The 13,658-nt window shown below is 32.7% G+C and overlaps 1 protein-coding gene across 2 annotated transcripts; it reads right to left on the bottom strand.

The window, feature by feature from the left end:
- Positions 1 to 345: 345 nt before the first annotated feature.
- LOC105769136 (uncharacterized) lies at positions 346 to 6,591 on the bottom strand. Of its 2 annotated transcripts, none has more exons than XM_012589588.2 (17): positions 6,133 to 6,591; positions 5,124 to 5,483; positions 4,889 to 5,026; positions 4,671 to 4,803; positions 4,434 to 4,547; positions 4,262 to 4,335; positions 4,107 to 4,181; positions 3,748 to 3,840; positions 3,589 to 3,649; positions 3,084 to 3,416; positions 2,626 to 2,752; positions 2,417 to 2,516; positions 2,078 to 2,147; positions 1,844 to 1,996; positions 1,607 to 1,702; positions 987 to 1,309; positions 346 to 863 (listed from the first exon to the last, which is right to left on the bottom strand). In XM_012589588.2, the coding sequence occupies exons 1-17, from the start codon at positions 6,211 to 6,213 to the stop codon at positions 606 to 608; spliced, it is 2,589 nt and encodes an 862-aa protein (XP_012445042.1). In that variant the 5' UTR covers positions 6,214 to 6,591; the 3' UTR covers positions 346 to 605. The 2 variants fall into 2 exon arrangements, with proteins under 2 accessions (XP_012445042.1, XP_012445043.1); XM_012589589.2 differs by lacking the exon at positions 6,133 to 6,591 and adding an exon at positions 5,609 to 5,810.
- Positions 6,592 to 13,658: the final 7,067 nt, after the last annotated feature.

Below are 13,658 nucleotides of genomic sequence, written 5' to 3'. Positions count from 1 at the left end.
AGGATGCATGGTTTTTGAAAATATGACAAATACAAGTGTTGTTGTTCTTATGTTTTTAACGAGAATCCAAGTAAACCTCGACTTACTTTTTTACTTCAAACGGATAAAAAACTCTCTTATGGATGAAACCAATTTTAAAGGTGTTTAAAACCTTAATTTAAGGTTATTACGTCACTCCTTTTTGCACTTCATAATGAAGAACCATAAATTTGCTTTAGAAACAAATAAAAGAGTACTTGTTTTTCCTTTTTCTGAATAAATTACGAAACAATTACCGCCTGTATTACTAAAATGAACTAGTTTTGCGCATCGTAAGAGAAAGGACATACTAAGATAAGTACAAAATTAATGAGAATTTCGCTTTCCTTTCAAGGCCTTCGGCCAACAGTAAATGAGGTTTTTTTTTTTTTTTGGGGGGGGGGGGGGTTTGTTTTCTCTACAAGTGGCTTTCATCTTTCAAAGCCCAATGATGTCCAAATTTCCTAATTGATTTTGGGGCCAAGCACAAACAAACTCTACAGCTGGGACACAGTATTATGTGCCACCTTTACTATGCTAGAATCCTAGAAAATTACAAGTCAAAAATTAGAAGAACAATTAAGAGCCTATGACTGACTACATTCTATAGATGTTCTTTTCAAAGATGTATTGCTTGAAAATAAGCTAGTTCGCAACCGGTTAAACCACGAAAGCTTCAACTCACCAGTGCCGGTGCATTGGCCATCACCTTCCTCCTCACTACTAAAAAGTGTTTGGTCTGAGCAGTCTAGTGAAGCTCCACATGCTAAATTATATGACTGACATGCTGAATGGCATACTCGTAATCTGTTGTCCCCATCATTATCACATTTTTGGATAGAAATCTAGTGTCATATAGATTAAGCATTTTTTAGGGTCGAGCTCCTGAGATTGGTTATAAATGGAGAAAATAGGCACTACGAAAGAAAAATGCTTGGAAATAGAAGAGCAGGGATGAGTAACTTTACCCAGCAGGCTAGTTGCTTCGCAGCTGCATCACAGTAGCTGCTCCCGAAGAGATTATTAAATAATTTTTTAGCACCGCCAGGGAACAGACGGTAGTAATTCGGCATGACAACAACTTCTTCTAGCTGCTGCAATATACTTCCCTCACTGGGTGCACAGTGTTGCCCAGACAACTCCCTCTCCAACACATTTTTGCATACTGAAAGACTGGAGAGGAGTGTGGAGCTGTTCTGGCATGTGTAGCCTGCATAGTCAGAGCAGCGGAACTCACAAACTCCATTGTCACAGACCCCACCATGTAGGCTGCATTGTTCATCGCAGACAGCTGCATAAAATTCCAAGTAAAACAGTATGAGTGAAAATTAAAGGGAACTAATTGACTGACTGTATTTATCCCCTCATGCAGGCATGAAAAGGTATCTATGAATGCATTAGTATGTTGAAGCAGCAGTCAACGATGTCACAAGCTAGAACCCTCAAAGTTTACTCCACAAACACAGAAACTTACAGAAAACCATTAATAGGATAGAATAAAACATGTATACTCCAAAAGTTACATAAATAAATAACTATTCAGTAACTATAAGAATATTTTCCAACATAAATATTTATAACACTATACCTGTAGAGCAATCAACTCCGGTACGGCCATTTTCACATTCACAAACCCCATTTGACAGACACTTTCCACGCCCATTGCAATCGTTAGGGCAAGATCCTGGAATTTATAAGACAAGAGGACAAAGGAAAATAAGACCAATTTATTGAAAAGGATTAGTTAGGAAGAGAGTTCATATACGAGGTTTTGTCTAACACGATGTCTAAATAATGGAATACAGATGGATCCTTGAGAGCTCACTTTTACTACAATCATGACCATGGAATCCAAGAAAGCAATGACATTTTCCATTGACACAGTCACCATTCAAATTACAAGAATTGGCACATTGCTCTGACACAGAAACAGGGCGATTGCTACAGAGTTCGTTGTAAGCAGGACAAATCAATTCTCCTACAGATAAAACATCAAAAGATATTATTAATGCATATAGATAGGATCTTATTGATTAAAAAGTTAGCAGATCAAAATTACCATTAAATCCAGGGAACTGAACTGGTCCACCAGCTTCAGGACATGCCTTCCAAATACCATCCACAGCAACCTAGAAAGAACAATTATTTAAATGAGCCAGTGCTTCTTTGCCAAATTTAACTCTTTTTTTAAGCTCGAAATTTAACATTTAATGTTATAAATAAAAAGGGTATTTTCATTCAGCCATGGCATGACTGAAAGAAGATTTGTTTTAATTTGGACATTGCAGTAAATCAACATTTGCCAAAGAACTATATTTTGAAAAAAATACAATGACAGCCCACAAAGGTCATAACTCTCAAGCTATAAGGCTGCCTTTACACAAACACCAATCCATACCTCTAAAGAGTTATTTACACATCTGTGCTGATAACAACCATTTCCTTGGGTGATAGAACCCCGTACAAAACCAGTACGTACTAAGGACGAAGCCATGCACCTATTCATCACAAAAGAAAATTCATCAGCCATTGCCTTACAAGGTCAAACTGTGTCCCATGTAAGAAAAAAGTTTATGTCCCGCAGAAGTTTATAAGGTCAAAACACACCTAGAGTTGCTCCCTCTTACTTCACCTAACATTCTGTCTGGGGCCCTTGCACTGTTAGTATCTGTACAAGATCCATCGGAGTAAGCCACAAAGTACGCGCAATAATCAGCCAGAGAAGACTGGCCACCTGCAAAGGTCAAAAATAGAAGTTCATATACCTTACAAGGACCAAACTAAAAATCCAACTATGTTGATAACCATTAAAGGTATTCCACTAAATGCCCATATCTGAAACCATTTCATTGACTAGCATACTTGAGTTGCATGACGAACATCAGCATCAGTTTAGGAAGTACATTTTGATGTAAACCAACATTAAAAATAACTTTCTTTATGTGTGAGCTAATCGAAATTTCATGTCAATACAGTGATTCTTCAATCTTCACAAATAATTCTAGGGCTCAGACAGTCTCAAAACATAAATGAGACAGATAAAAAGAACCAAATGAGAAAAATACCCTTGTTAGCCTGAGGAAAATACCGAGCCCATTTAGGTAGGTCTCCACTATAAGTTACAATCGGGCAGTAACCCTCTGCTTCCCTGTTATACGTACAACCAGAAAAATTGGTTGTGTTGCAATGATAAGCCCCCTTCCAGAGATTGCAAGGAGAAGTAATAAAATCAGTTCCTTGGTTGCGACCCCAATCAAGATGATCTGCCATGCTATAGTTAGCTTGATACCATCCACTATCCTCCAACAAAGCCAAAGTCATTTTTGAAACCACTGATCTTGTATCCACAGATCCTGTCATTATTTCATTCATCAAAAGCCTCTTTTCCCAATGAGATCCTGCAGCCAAGTCATCACTCAAGCATTTAGGACCAAAGTGCTGCATCTTCAATTAAGAACCTTATTATGTATTGTACACTAGTTTCTAGATGGTTTCCAAGAGTTAAAAATCCCAAACCAGCACCTCAATAAAGTGGAAAGAGACAAAAATAACAGGGACAGAAGTCAATACCTGATGTGCCACGTCCTCCCCCATCTTCTAGCTCTAAGCCCGTAAAATTTCCTGAGAATGCCTGTCAATTAAACTATCAACTATTTGTTTGATTTTCTTATTTTGTTTTTCAGTAATCTAAAGCCACAAAACTCAGCACAACTGAGAAGTTAACAATACCCCATAATGATGTCGTGAGTGCATGACAACACGTGGAAGCACTACACGAGTTACCATCCTTCCAAGCTTTTCATCCATGCTCTGTTCAGTAACCTGCAAATTGCACAGAAATGACCGTGTGATAGTGAGGTTCTAAATTACATCCATGAAATACTCACACAATAAGAAACATAGGCTTTTCTTATTGGTAGTGACAAGACATAAGCGACAGAGTCTCAAAAGCATTCATACAACTATGAAGTCAAACACCATTTCCAAAGGCAAAGAACAAGTCCTGAGGATTTGCGCTTTGACTTCAGAAAGATTATCACACAAATAGTTTATCAAGGGCATATTAATTCTAGATGTCAAGCAATTACCTTACTACGCCTCCTTTTTCTCTCGTCTCTAAAGTGGGCAAAAGCATGCGGATCAAAGCCAAGAACGTGCATAACCTGGAACAAGATTAGAAGGGTGTTTAGGACATGAAATTTCCTTCTATCCTTCTATGCTAATGAAAATAAAATCGTCAAACCTCGTGGATAAGAGTAGCTGAAAGTAAAGTCTCTGCTTCAGCTGTTAAATGTCGAGGAGCAACATTCACGTGGCCTACAAAACAGAAGTTGGCCATTGCTTCTGATTCTAGATTTCTACTGCACATGACAGCAACATATTCCACGATTAGAGATGGAGAAACAAGAAATTACCAGCAATTGCACGGCCCCATTGGTCACGCTCACATGCTACCGCCCATGCCAAAGTGTTGCCAGTGGTAGGTCTCGTAGTCACAAGCAGGACCAAGTCCGCATCAACAACACCCTCTGCAAGAAAATTTAAAGATTTAACATATACAAAAGAACAAACCTAACAGGAAAATACTCTTACAGGCCACATTCAAGATGAAAGTAGAATCTGAACAAAGAAATGGAACTGCAATGAGATACCTTCAATATATTCACGTGGAAGTTGCACACCTCCATCTTGTCCACATGCAGAATATCCACTCAATCTCAAATTCCCTTTCACAGGCTCTACAGCCAAGGCTCTCTTAAACCAGTCAGCTGTCTGTCCTAGAGCCTTCACAAAATTTCTTTTGAAAGTCAGCATTTGATTAATCATAACTCAAAGAAAAGAAAACATATTTGCAAATACAAAGTAAAACCTCGCGAAGGCGATGACGTTTATCCTCCCTGGATATATCATCCAAAGTGCAATTATACCAACAGTCACCATAAATTGGAGGACCACCATGGGGATTGCAGGAGGGTAATCCAGGAGAACTAACAGGAGGCTCCCCAAGCTGGAAACGAACAAACAAACATCAAATATCCAACATTAGATTCACAACCATGACCAGACCAGCAATATGGAGTTTATAGGAAACATATAGGACCCACCTTCACAATGTCACCAACTTTTCGACAATCTCTATCCTGTGAGTGACCAACAGCATCATAATTTAAATAAATTCTTATAGGTTGCTTAGCATCCTTTGTATGCCCAAGCAATTCAGGAACCCCAAGCAACGACCTTCCTTTGTGGTGGACATGATCTGGGATATCGGAATGTTCATAAACCTGAGGGGTAACCGAGTAAATATTACGACCTGGTCGTGTCCTCTGCTCAATTATCTGGTCATGAATACATGAATGTGAGACAATGTTTTCACTACTTCCTCTTTCTGGGACTTCCCACTGCAGATGATTCTCCCTAAATTTTGCAGTAGAAGCTTCAAACCATAAGAATATCAATAAAATCTGCAGAAGAAACCAGAAAAGCTTGAGTTTAAAGGGAAATGCACAAACAAGAAACCCCAAAATAAAAAACGAAGAACTCTATGCAACAACGGATCTAATAAAACAGAGCGACGAGTGGCTAATACCGGCACAAAGATTAATTTTTTGCAAATCATGGGCTCCGATTTAGCTTACTTGATGTGACGTTGACCCCAAAAATTTCAACTTCAAGTAACTCAAAAGTAATAAATTGGGGATATAGCAAAAAGCAGTAAATGTATGAGTTCCAGCTACTTTTCAGATTTCATTAAACTGAGAGCTCACATTTTTACCAACAACTAATCCTTAGTAAACACCTTCCAGAAAAGGAAAGCGCAGCCAAAAAGGAAACTAATTACGACGAATTAACTAAATATAAATAAAACTATGAAGTACCAAAAAGAAACATCTTTATACGAAGAAACAAACAAACAATTTTTCTTGATATACATATAAACAGTAATGTTCGAAATATCTCTTCCTTGTCGAACTAATTTGTCCTTGACACCAAAAGCTCTGCAACATTTTTTACTTATTTCCACAATCAAAAGTATACACCTTCCAACCCTTTTACTATTCAAACAGTTTTTTTTTTTTCAAAAAAGAAATTAAAGTGAAATGGGAACTTTACCTTGAATATAATGGCGGCAAATCGAAGCTTAAAACCAAATCTGACTACGGTTGTTGAACCAAAGCGGATTAGGAGCTCCATTAAATATCTAAAAAGTAGACACTAACTCATCTAATCTCTATCGATTCTTCAATCGAGTTTACCACCAATAAAACCAACCCTTCCATCCACATTTCGACACCAAAATCCAATCCGAAAACCTTCCCAACAAAAAACAATTTTACGAAGCTCTTTCGATTTGTAGAAGCCCAAACAAACAAAAGAAGGAAAGGAATATAATGGTGAATAACTTACAATTTTAAAAAACAAAAAATGCATTATTCTCGTGCAGTGAATCAACACTGCTAGAAAGACAAGATTTGTAAAGTTTCTTTATCTGGCTTTCCCATGTGTCTGGGTTATTCTCTATTCTATTATGAGAGATGAGAAACAGTGACAGTGAAGAAAAAAAGAGGAAAATGAAGAGAGAGGAGAGGAAATGATATATATTATTATATATAAAATATCAGCAGATGTTGTTGGGGGTGGGTGGAGACCATCATTTTTTATTCTATTATCATTGGCAAATTTGTTTGGTTTACATATGCTCTCACTCCTTCTACACTTTGGGCTTTTAAGATTTAGAGCACGTTTGGTTTACTGTATTGGATTAGAGTTGTATTAGATTAGAGGTGTAATAGCAAATCAACTGTTTGGTTGAGTGTAATGGAATAGACGCGTAATAGTAATCTTGTGTTTGGTTGAATGGAATAGAGTTGTAATAGCATAATGGAAAAAACTAAAATGACTAGAATACCCTTAGCATAAATTTGTTTGGGTAAATAATTATTCATATTGTTATTTAAATTTTAATAAGATTATTAATATCAATAATAGAACATTTAATTATATTTAAACATAATAATTATTAAATATATTATAATTAAAATATATAATTTAATAAAATTCTTAATAATCAATATCTTATATGAATTTACTCAAATCATAATATATGATACTATAAAATATAATTTAACATAATTATTATTAAATATATTTTAATTAAAATATATAATTTAATAAAATTCTTAATAATCAAAATTCTTATATGAATTTACTAAAATCATAATATATGATACTATAAAATATAATTTGAAGTAATTAATATTAAAAATATTTTAATTAAAATATATGTAATAAAATTCTTAATAATCAACATTCTTATATGAATTTGCTAAAATCATAATATATGATACTATAAAATATAATTTGAAGTAATTAATATTAAAAATATTTTAATTAAAATATATGATTTAATAAAATTTAAAATAATTATAACTAATAAATTTTCTTATATGAATTTGTATAATTTAAAATAATTATTATTAAATATAATTTAATAATAATATATAATTTCATAAAATTCGTGATAATAAATTTTCTTATATGAATTTATACAATTTAAAATAATTAATATTAAATATAATTTAATAATAAAATGTTCTTATATGAATTTACTAAAATCAAAAATAACTTGAGAATTATATTCGCATAAACATAATTAACTTATATTAAGAAAAGGTTAGATGAAAATGAAATTCTACATCATAATCCATATGTTATATAGTTTTACAACATCATAATAAATTTTCTTATATGAATTTATACAATTTAAAAAGTTTGAAGTACATAATTCCAAGGAAAAGTGGAGGATGATATCACTTTCCTCTCTTTTGGATTGCTATTTGTTAATGACAAATGCAACATCGATTTCAACTACTCCAACATAAATAGAACAGGTAACAATTTTATAAGAAACCAAATCAAACAAATTTCCACAATTAACTCCAGAGTTGATCTATAAGCGGATCTCCTTCCGGGCATAAGAGTAAATTTCTAACGCCAATAACTAATTTAACTTTACAAATCCATTGGCATGAACTAATCAAATTTGTGTTAATAATAGATCTGATTCGTTTTCTACAAAGATACGAAGCAATGCATCAAAGCAAGCCACCATTCTTGAATACAAGCGCCTCCAAGACTCAACAACCAAAAATACTAAGAAGGGGAGAGCAAAGAACCACCACAGAGGAAATGAGGCGTTATCATGCATCTAGCGACAACCACGAACAAGATTTTGTCTAAAACTTCGCATGATGGGTAAAAGATTCCTAAAACCTTATTGTCAAGAAGGTGACATAGACCTCTGGAAGTTGTAATCAAAAGATTCTTATCATTTTATGAAAATAAGTGGTACAAAAGGTGTTTGAGGAAGAAGTGAGGTGTAAGTCAATTCATTCCATGTTTTCCCTCAATGAAGGAACAGATAAATCAATTGTGTGAAAAATACTTGAAAATATAAACTCCATATACTACCTTCTCTCCATATTTGATTCAGGAAGCATATAAGACACAACAAACATTACTTCAAGATGCACCAAATACAGTTAACACAATCTCCAAACTATTTAAATATATAATATGGTTTTATTAACAAGATACTAAACCACTAGACCCTTTGCAAAAGAGCATGTATAATATGATCTTATTAAAAAAGTACAAAAGAGCTACCTCTCATTGTGAAGAGCAAAGAGAACGAATCAAATAAATTGACTTCGGAAAGCAGCCAACCAAGATGGCTACATTGTCAATTTATAAATACAGAGAACAAGGTTCACAATGTTTTGCACAGACAAATAGAACAATATATAATATGAACTCCCACAGAGCTTTATTCCACAAATAAAACTCGCATGCCAACCACTAATTGAATGCAGTGGAATCTATCTATTAAAGAACATGGAGAAAAAATCCAAAAATAATCTAAAAGGCTATTTTTTAGCATGACGCCTGGAAGGGAGACATTTATTTTCCGATCGAATAGTCACTGGTTGTGCTATGCTGCAGAAACTTGCAAGAACAATCGAAATATGAAAAATAAAACTGAAAGAAACAAGAATATTAACCTCCTCTTGATCAAACAAAAACTTCTCTTCATCAAGTCCAGTTGCAGGTAAATCCTCATCCTCATCATCTAGCCCCCCCAATTCAACTTCCTCGAGGACATCGTTTCCAAAAAATGTCTATTGTGATGCATCAAATACTGCACCTCCTGCATAATAGAAAGGTTAACTTTACTGAAATGAGCTCTTCATAAAGAAGAAAACACATCATAAGAAAAATATCATTTCACTAAAAATCAGTAGCAACACAGAATCATTAAAAAAAAGAACTTTCTCCAATTCAATGGGCAGGAATGGGGTAATTGAGATGGGCGCAAGTTAACACCCTTTGTGTATCCAAGGGCCTGATATTTCTCAAAATGTACAAAAAGCAGCTTCTCCAATTCAATCATAATTCAAATAAATCGTGCTTATTTCCATCACTAAAATATTCAAACCAAAGTCAATTCAATGAAAGTCAAACACCAAGACTGCTGAAATCATTAATGGCGTGATTTAGTAGCCAAATTCAAACTTATAATTACTAATCTGGAAAATGTCCGAGCCAACATGAAACAAAGTCGCTACTTAAAACCAGAAATTGTTCACATATGGAAACGACATTTGACTTCTAACTGAATCAAACAGTGTTACCACAATTGTTTTAGCAACAAAAGCACGCCTTAGCATTGAAAACACAATATTTAAGGATCTAATTTCATTTCCTTCTAACTTGAAAAAGAGTGTTATATTGAGTTTACGGTGGTTTGAACTCTAATATTAACTCGAGCCTCGAAGGATGAGGAATCTGTAGCCAGAATGTAACCCTTGGGTGCACAACATAAAAGGATAGCTTCCACTTTCAATACAATCACTTAAAACAAAGAAAACCCAGCATGAATCAAAGCCAAAAGCAGAGGTGAGTGAACTGACTCTTGATTCAAAGTGAATCTAAAAACGTTAGCTATGGTATGATCCTCATCGTTAAAGAAAAGTGGCGACACTATTATCGGTGAAAGACTCGTGTTCCATTGTTTCCTTTAATCCAATTTCTAAATCTCCAAGCCAAGAAACAAAACTATTAAAAGGATGAAATTTAATCCAATAATCATTGGGAAAACATATTTTAAATAAAAATAAGGTTGTATCTTCCTTACGGTTCAATGGATGAACACAGTTCACCGATGGAGAGGAACGGAAAACGTGAGAAGGAGGCTGCTTTCTGATCGGTGTTCGAACTCCAGTTGTGACACCAAAGAGAGGTAAGATAGAAAGGTAGAAGCGTGAATCGGTGGAGATAGAAAGGTAAGACAAAAAGGTGAGGAGAGTGGAGAAGAAAGGTAGAAGGAAGAAACAGGAGGGTAAAACAGGGACCAAAACTCAATCCGGACCTAAACTGAGCACAACGAAGGGATTGGAAATCAGTGGAATTTGGGGATTAGATCAGTAATGTAATAGACCCGTATTAGACTAATACACCCAACCAAACAATGTATTGAGTGGGGCCCACGATTAGCCAATACACCCAACCAAACAAGCTCTTAGTCTTTTTCCAAGAATTTAGGTTTAGTTTGATTTTGAAAAATATTCTTTTCCATTTCTAAAGAATTTTATTTTTATTATTTGGAAATTGAAAATACAGCCGGCAAATAAAATGAAACATAGAAATAAGAAAAACATGTTTATTACCTATTTTTATACTATAGAAATATAAGAAATAAAATAAAATAATTCCTACATTTGTATAGATTCGATCTAGTGTAAGAGATTTGATATATAAAACTAAATTTTATTATTTTCTATTTCTTGCATATTTTAATTTACTTAAAACTATTTCTATAAATTTTCAACCAGTGTTTCTAGAAGCTAAAGGAAGTCTTAGGCTATCTTTATAATTTGTTATTAAATTTGAGTAAATAGTATAGGGACTGGCAGAATTATATTCCACAATTTTTCTAAATAAAATAAGTGGAAATGGTAATTTTAGGTAGACGTCTGGTAGCCCTCCATGTTTGCTTATTATAAAATACTAATTTTCCTTGTATTATAAAATGATTAGTCAATAGCTTAATCTTTTCCTACATTAGTTAGTAAAGAAAATAGGTATATCTGATGATAAATTATCAAATTAAATACCCTCACATATATTAATTAATATTAAAGCCAGCGTGTCCTACATCTACTTGCCAATCTATCAGAAGATATTTGGTCCTACAGTTTGGATAAGATGTGGCAAATGTATCCTTATTTTTATTTTAGGTAGATCCATTTAGTTAAAAGAAAATGGAAGTGGTGAATGAGTTTACAACTATAATCATAAATATAAATATAATCTATGTTCAATTAAAATGGGAACAATTTAGGGGTTTTCTCCATATAATATCTATTTCTTAAATTACTCGCCAAATATGCAAAGAGATGCGAAAACGTTTACGGGGTCAATGGGAGAGTTTGATTCGCAATTCAAGCAAAGCATTGAAAATGGCACTTCTTATCGACATCCATGATTCTATCAAGGCACGGCTGCATAAATTCATAAAAATAACAACGTTTTTCTCATGCAAGTGGGTATATTTGTACAACTTGGTAACTCCTCACGTTATGTAAACAAGTAAGAGATTATTTATTAAAGGCAAAACAAAACAATACCATCATTTAAGAAAGGTCTGGAAGAATGCTTTCAGTTCACTCCATGGAGTGGGGTCCTTATTCTTAGAAAACAACGGAACTGCATTAAATTTCAGTTTTCCTCTTTGCCGACATTAATTACGGCAACTTGATGTTTATTTTATGTCGCTTCGGTTATTTAAGACATATAGAGGTCCTTCACTCAATGAGTTTATAGGATGGATGGAAGGCTGTCAGTCACATGACAAGAGATCGTGGAAGCCGTTGGATTCCAACGGTTGAGATGTGGATGATTTATTTGCGCTGGGAAAAGCTGAGCAGAGCAGGCTCTTTTGTGTTTTTTCTTTTCTGGATTGGAGTATATATGTTTGTTAAGATTTGAATGCTTATAAAAGGAGATTATTCCCCAATGGCCAGCATGCTTATAAATTAATGAGCACAACTCTAATTTAAAAAAGATTCTGGATTAAGACCTCTTATCGGTTTCATTATAATTGAGTGTGATTCCAAAATTTCATCTGTTTTTTTAAAGGTGTGAATGGTTAAAATAATTTAACATATTACCATTTCCATTTATTTTAAAAATCCAATGGTTAAATGTGAATATCTGAATTATAAAAGAAAAAATAAATAATTTAACACATATTAGTATTTCCATTTATTTTGGAGTCATTTGATAAACAATATATAAATTTAATGGCTAAAAGAGATGAAATTTTAAATAAAGAGCTAAAATGACTTTTCTTTATGCCTTTTTAATAAATGTTTAAAATTTACACTTATTTGAATTGAATTTTGTTTTATTTAATTTTTTATGTAACAAATATTTAAAATAATAAAAATAGCTTAAATTTGCATGTAAAGAATGCTTTTTCAAAAATATATAGGTATGAAAAGAATTTCAAACTTCATCTAATAAATGCTATAAAACAAGAATTGTCTTATTAAAATAAGTCCAAAATAATCCAGAACTCATATGAAAAATAAGAATCAAATCAATTTGAATTATCATTTAGTACGAGTAATCTTACACTCTTGGAGATAATATAAGATTCGGAATAATATTTTCTTGCTTGGGTTTCAAAGATTACATGAAACGGTAATCTTATGCTCCCAATAGTGCTAAGACGTTGAGATATATGGAGTAATAATATCAAAACCACGTATTCTCTATGTAATCTTATGTAAATCGAGATTTTAGACAATTCTACTCTTATTTTTAATGATTTCAATTCATTTTACTTAATTTGAAATGAAATAATAATAAAATCTAATGATTTTTAAAAGGAATAAAGTCTAATGATTTAAATTATCCCATTCTTTGATATATCTTCAAGTACTATTTCAATTATATTTTTTACTATAAGTTAAAAAATTAATATTTCGTTATACTTATTATATTTTGGTCAAATTTACATTTAAATGATAACAAATAATATTGTTTAATACAAAATGTTTTTATTAAAAGAAGTCCTAACTCCTAACTATTTATTATTATTTTTCAATTACATTTTATTTAAACTATTTTACTAAAATATATATTAAATTATGAGTAAAATAAAATATCATAAAACTTAAATTGTTGTGTTGTAAAGAATAAAAATATAATAGATTTTTATAAGAATAATAAATTTTGATATTTCGACTAAATACATCAAAGAAAGTAATATAAAACACCAAATATTGTGATAAATAATATTATATATTGATAATTTTATTACCAAAATAATTTTACATTTAATTAATCGAACATGAACACAACAATGATCTAATAATACCTACTCAAGAGTAAGAACTGAAAATGAATGAAAATGGACAAATGAGGTTGTTACTTGGTCTAATACCCACTAGAAATTAATACTAGGATTTTTAGGTTGAGAAAGAGTTATAGGAAAATATTATAAATATTGTATTTTAGAAAATAATTGTACAAAATAATTAAGTGAAGTTAGGATTCAATTTAGCTAGTAGAGT

Source organism: Gossypium raimondii, chromosome 5 (assembly GCF_025698545.1).
Source record: "Gossypium raimondii isolate GPD5lz chromosome 5, ASM2569854v1, whole genome shotgun sequence".
NCBI lineage: Eukaryota > Viridiplantae > Streptophyta > Magnoliopsida > Malvales > Malvaceae > Gossypium > Gossypium raimondii.
This window is presented reverse-complemented; position numbering and strand designations above follow the sequence as displayed.

What these genes read in the sequence shown, in the direction of transcription:
- LOC105769136 (XM_012589588.2), bottom strand. Translation starts at nt 6,213, where the DNA reads ATGGAGCTCCTAATCCGCTTTGGTTCAACAACCGTAGTCAGATTTGGT. An exon ending in TCAGTTCCCTGGATTTAATG is followed by an intron (nt 1,997 to 2,077) that starts GTAATTTTGATC and finishes TTTTATCTGTAG; the next exon opens with GAGAATTGATTTGTCCTGCT. An exon ending in CGGAGTTGATTGCTCTACAG is followed by an intron (nt 1,310 to 1,606) that starts GTATAGTGTTAT and finishes AATTTTATGCAG; the next exon opens with CTGTCTGCGATGAACAATGC.